This window comes from Manihot esculenta, chromosome 8 (genome assembly GCF_001659605.2).
Source record: "Manihot esculenta cultivar AM560-2 chromosome 8, M.esculenta_v8, whole genome shotgun sequence".
Taxonomy (NCBI): Eukaryota; Viridiplantae; Streptophyta; class Magnoliopsida; order Malpighiales; family Euphorbiaceae; genus Manihot; species Manihot esculenta.
The window spans coordinates 31,856,965-31,863,099 of NC_035168.2; the positions used below are offsets into that span (position 1 = coordinate 31,856,965).

The 6,135-nt window shown below is 34.5% G+C and overlaps 1 protein-coding gene across 1 annotated transcript; it reads left to right on the forward strand.

Annotated features, from left to right (window-relative positions):
• Positions 1–246: 246 nt before the first annotated feature.
• On the forward strand, positions 247–4,953 carry LOC110621229 (ran-binding protein 1 homolog b). Its single transcript, XM_021765422.2, has 4 exons — positions 247–522; positions 677–828; positions 1,063–1,188; positions 4,131–4,953. The coding sequence occupies exons 1-4, from the start codon at positions 347–349 to the stop codon at positions 4,364–4,366; spliced, it is 690 nt and encodes a 229-aa protein (XP_021621114.1). The 5' UTR covers positions 247–346; the 3' UTR covers positions 4,367–4,953.
• The last annotated feature ends 1,182 nt before the right edge of the window (positions 4,954–6,135 follow it).

The following is a 6,135-nucleotide window of genomic DNA, read 5'->3' on the forward strand; positions in this document are numbered from 1 at the left end:
GAGGAGGATTATCCATCCAATAGCACAGAAAGGTCGAGTTAATAGAAAGCAAAGCATTGGAGCAAAAGTCAAGGGGAAGCAAAAGCAAACAAAGATTAGTTGCGCCATTTTCATCAGCTTTCGCTGGAACCAAACACTCAAAACTCAGCATGTTATCTTTACACCTGTCATGCTCAATGCATGCCATAGTGGGCCCACACAGCACGCTTTTTTCTCACTATTATTATTATAATTGCCATCGGGTCGGCGTTAAAATCCCTAACTTGCGAATCCCGTTCTGCCCTCTGCTCTCCGTCTCGCTCTCGTTCTCTCCAAGTTTCAGCAAGAAAAGTATAAAAAGCGAGCAATGGCAAGTGCTGCTGCTGCTACCGATGCAGAGCACAACACCAAAGAAAGAGAAGAGGACGCCAACGTACTAGCCGCCGATGATGAGGACACCGGAGCTCAGGTTGCCCCTATCGTCAAGCTCGAAGAGGTACCTGTCTCCACCGGCGAGGAGGATGAAGATCCTATCCTTGATTTGTATGGACTTTCCTTTGCTTCCTCTTTTTTAGGCTTTTCCTTTTCTGTATTGTTGCGGGAAAAGAATTTGTTTAGAGTTTGTGTGCTTTCTGATTTGATGTTTTTGAAGTAGTATTAAATGTGAAGTTTTCTTTTCATTATTTCTCGGTTAAAGGAAAGCGAAGCTGTATAGATTTGATAAGGAAGGGAACCAGTGGAAGGAGAGAGGAGTTGGAAATGTGAAGCTGCTGAAGCACAAGGAATCTGGCAAGGTTCGCCTTGTTATGCGCCAATCTAAGACACTTAAGATCTGTGCTAATCATATAGGTCTGTCTCTCTCCCTCTCTCTTAACTGCTTACATGTTGATTACTGAGCAAGAAATCAATTACTGGAAAATCTCCTTGAAACTACTCTCTTTAAATTTAAGCTAATACTGCTCAGCTGATCCTCATATTACAGCTATCAACTATTTTACCACCTTTTTTTTTGCGGTGGGTGGGTAATGAAGCTCAATGATAGTGTTTTCTCTTCTCTGATTCTTGATTGTGTATATTTTTCAGTTGGGCCATCGATCAATGTCCAAGAGCATCATGGAAATGATAAATCATGCGTGTGGCATGCTGCTGATTTTGCTGATGGAGAATTGAAGGATGAGCTCTTCTGTATCAGATTTGCTTCTGTTGAGAGTATGTATTTCTCAAATCAGTTCTTTACCTGCCACTGCTTCTAAATATTGGTTTCGATATCTGCTTTCATTTTATAGTGGTGTTTTTTGATGTATTCAATCGTCTTTTTCTTTCATTGTGCTTCAAGAATGATGTTCGCCTAGAGAATTCCTGGATTTGTGTTTTTTGAGTATAGACAACTTTTTATCCACTTTCACATTGCCGAGATTTCTCGAAACTGATGAGTTTTTAATGATTTAGATATCTGCTTTCATTTTATAGTGGTGTTTTTTGATGTATTCAATCGTCTTTTTCTTTTTTTGTGCTTCAAGTATGATGTCCGCCGAGAGAATTCCTGGATTTGTGTTTTTTGAGTGTAGTCAACTTTTTATGCACTTTCACATTGAGAGAGACGGGGGTGTACCCCTATCTATCTTAGATTGTAAAGTGGTTGTGTCTATCATCTCCATGTGCATGAATACATACTTGTGTGTGTGGCATAATTTTGCACTACACACATACAAAAGTGCTAATACAGGTATTTCTCTTATTTATACACTTGATTATGGTAACTGCCTCCATCAAATTCTCTAACTACTAAACTTCCTTTCCCTCCAAAACTAGTTAACTAGTAACTATGATAATTGCCCTTAACTACGAAACTACTTCTCTCTAAATCTAGCCAACTTCCTGGATTCTTCCTCTCCATTTTCACTTCTTTCTTTTATATGTGACAATACCTTCACTTTGAGCACACTTCTTCTCTCTAAATCTAGCCAACTTCCTGGATTCTTCCTCTCCGTTTTCACTTCTTTCTTTTATATGTGACAATACCTTCACTTTGAGCACATTCTTCTCCCCAAGAATGTGAAGATATTGAAAATTAGAATGATTTCAAGTACTTCCTTCTTGTCAATTGAAAGAATGTGAGAATCCCAAATAGCATCCATTGCTGGCAAGTTAATTTCCTGATTTTTGGATACTAGCTTGAATGTCTTGTAGATATAAATCCAATTAAATCCCTGCACTTTATTTAAGGACTAAATAAACCCAATTTAATTTTTTTGGCTAACTAAATTCCTGTTCTTTTTCTTAAAGGTGAAATAAGTCATGACCTAATATAATAAAATATTAATTTTAATGATAAAATATTAATTTTAATAATATATTATTTTTTATTACTAAAATTTCATTTTTGTAATTTTTAAAAATATTTACTATTTTATATTAATTGAAATACCAAATTTTTGATATTTTCAAATTGAAAAAATTATTAAAAAATGATATTATATTAGGTTAGGACTTATTTGGCCCATAAATAAAGATACACGGGGCTTAATTGGCAAAAAAAAATTTTGAATTTGGCTTATTTCCAATGTCTTGTAGATTTGGGTAAAAAGTTGCAACTGATATTGTGGACTCTTAATGATCAAAGAATTGATTGTTTTTCCCTTTTCTTGTACAAATTTCCTATGCTTGTTCCTTGAAAATCATAATATTGTTTGATGGCTGTACCTTTTTCCTTTCTCTTCTAGATATTTCCCATTCATTTTCCATGAGACTTAATAGGACTGCAACAGCTGAACTCATTATCTTGTCTCCAAAAGTTATGCCACTTGCTTACAATACCCATACTTTTTGCAACTCATTTAACTTTCTTGTTTTCAAGAACATCCCCAAGAATTTCTTCTATTTCCTGAGATGCAGCACTGTCTTTAGTGGTTGCTGTTGCTGTACATTCCCTTTGGGAGTTCCCAGCAGACTTTTGCCACCAAGTAAGGCAGCAGTTGAATTCCCCACTTCTTCATTGCCTCCATTGAAATCCTTGTACAGCAAAAAGGGACATCTCCCCAGGATATGATTCATGGATTCATCAATCCTGTGAGTCGATTTCAGTCGATTCTTTTTTTATTCTTTTTAATTTCTTCTCGTAAAACCCTAACTTGATCTTCATATTCTGAATGGTTGCGGAATCAGAAATCTGCTGAGCTGCACCTGCCCTAGTCAAATTCTGCTGATTTGCACCTGCCCTAGTCATTCTTGCAACTCTTACTCCTTAGAACTCCAATGATTCCCCTTGAAATGCTGCTCTGATACGAATTGTCAAGAACAGGATCTGAGATCAGAAAATAGGGATGAGAAAGAAGAAGAAATATAGATGAGAAGAAGAAGAATAGATTTAGGTGAGAAGAGAAAATACAATTGGGAGGGAGAAATGTAATCTTTGTTATTGATTCTTGAATGCTTTTCTAATATAGGTCTCTCTCTTATTTACACACTTGATTACAATAACTGCCTCCAGTAGATTCTCTAACTACTAAACTTCTTTTCCCTCCAAAACTAGCTAAGTTCCTTTTCCCTCCTCCTATTTGCTAACTTCTGGATTCTTCCTGTTTCATTTCCACTTTGCTTGCGGTAGAGAATTTGCTCTTCATAGTGCTCATGTTCTAGTTAAATCTGTTTGATACTGTATCTCTGTCCATTGTGATTTGTATCATTATATTTATGTGATTGTTCGACAATAACATGCTAGGTGGTAAATTTGCTGGTTCCTGTTTTTGTTTTTGTGTGCGTAAAATTTCATGTGATGGAACTAAGAGAATTATGTTATGTATGCTTGCTATTTTAATTGGTCATGGTTGTTTTCCCGATTGTATTTGTTTGTGTTTGTTCTTGTATTTTAGTTGGTGTAAATAGATGTTCATTTTTTTCAATGAGTAACTGTATTTGTATTGGATGAGAGGATGTAATAATTTTCACATTAGTTTGGCACTTTGGCTTGCATTTTAATGTCAATCTGAGGCTGATAGATGAGATGATTACTCTTTATTTAAGCTCCTCTTGATATTTATTCTGTTGCATAAACATACTCTCTCTCTCTCTCTCTCTCTCATATGTTGTGCAATGGGATTTTGGAGTATTGGATTGTGATCACTGTCATGACTGATTTCGTAATATATCAGATTGCAAAGCCTTCATGGAGACGGTTCAAGATGTGGCTGAAACTCAAGTAAAAAATGAAGAAAGAAAAGAGGCTGAAGATGCTGCTGGATTACTTGAGAAGTTGAGTGTTGTTGATAGTAAAACTGATGGGAAAGAAAAGGAACAGGCGCTTGTTGAGGAGAAGGGGCAAAATGAAGCTGCAGGTGAGAAAGCAAAGTCGGATGCAAAAAAGGAAGATGAACCAGCATCGTCCTGAGCATATGGACATCAAAGGATATTAGTACGTTATGATACAATTTGTTATCAGCTAGGCTTTGGTTTCCTTGGTCCATTCTGGTGAATCTTACTATGAGCGTAGTCTTTTGGTTTTGAGTGATTGGTGGATGCTATTTGTCCCACAGGTCTGGGATTGTGGTATACGTGCGGGGTGTATCAATTGTTTTCGAACCGGTGGATGGATTTTTTGGTTTCTATTTTGGTCAGTTGGGAATTTGTAATTGATGGAGCATCAGTCTTGGATCCTAGTTATGGGTAATCAGAACAGTATGGGAGAGTGCTTGCGAGGTTGGCATTTGGAACTTTTTATGTTTCTTTTCCTTTGAATTAGATTTTTCGCCCCTTAAACGGCCACGGCAAGCCCTTTCCGCCCCCATAATCCTTGAGCAGTCAGCGCTCAACCTGCCCGTGGTTGGTTTGGAGAACGGATTATGTATATTTATATTTTTTATATTTTTCCGCATTTTGCAGTGAACAAACGTCTTGTTCTATTTTCACGGGACTCGAGGAAAATTTACTCCCTTCTTGGGCTATATTAAAATTATGTGTGCCTTTTTGTTTTAAAAATTTAGTACTTTAGCTCTTGTATTTTGATGGGGGTTTTTCTTGTGAAAATAATACTTTTTTTTAAGAGTGATGAATTTTAAATACAGGGATTAAGTTATATTTATTTTTATAATCGAGAGAAATTAATATTAGGTTATATGATTCAAGGATTAAATATATATTATATATTTGAGAATATTTTAATTATTGTAAAAATAGCTAATGAAAAGAATAAGATGGCTCTAATTTAGTGAAGCCAAAATAAAGGATTAACTCGTTGAGTTTTAACTTAAACATATAAATTAAAAATAATTTACCTAAAAACTCGAATCAATATGAGATACGATTATTTTACAACTCGGACCATTTGTAAGATTTTTTATTTATTTTCTGAGTATAAGATTTTCATTTTTATTTTTTTTATTATATGAGCAGATAAGTAGTTTTTCGTAATTCATTATTTAATTTCTACATATTAGTTAAACGCTAAATTTAAAATGATTTCAAAATAAAATCAAAGCCTAAACCTGTAGACTAAAACACTAAGCCTATGAAATTAAAAATGCAAACAATGAGAATACTAAGCTTACACTAATTAAAATAATTATCTTATAGGAAGCCTGATGCTGCAATACACTAATAATATACGCGCACAGAAATCCTTATGTAGAGTACCACTAATTGAAATAAATCAGGGCTATTTTTTTTTTTTTTGTTATTTGAAAAAAAAAAAAAACAGTGTGTGTAGGTTGTGAGGAGGATGAAAGATAAATGTTTTGGCCGATTGAGTCGAAACTTACCCAATCATGAATGTGTTAAAGGAAACTCTCATTAAAAAAAAAAAAAAAGAAAAATTAAACAAAACAAAACAAAATTCAATATTGATGTTGCACCTAGGAATCTAACACAGTTTATGAAGCACTTCGAGGCAGTCTTGGGGTCAAAATTATTGAAAAGGCTAAACCTAATATATCTTTTCTTTGGTTGGAAGTTACATAATCTTCATCGTAGTTATCAAATAGAGAATGGAAATTCTATTTTTTTGGCTTAAAGTAGTAAACTGGGTATAACTAAAATTAATTTCAGCTGTTTGCCTATTTTTCTTTCTTTAATTTAGTGTCTTTTTTATTTTTTATTTTTTTCTTTCTATTTTTTCTTTTTTTGAATTTGGCTATTTATTACCTTTCTCTTTATGAATGAATC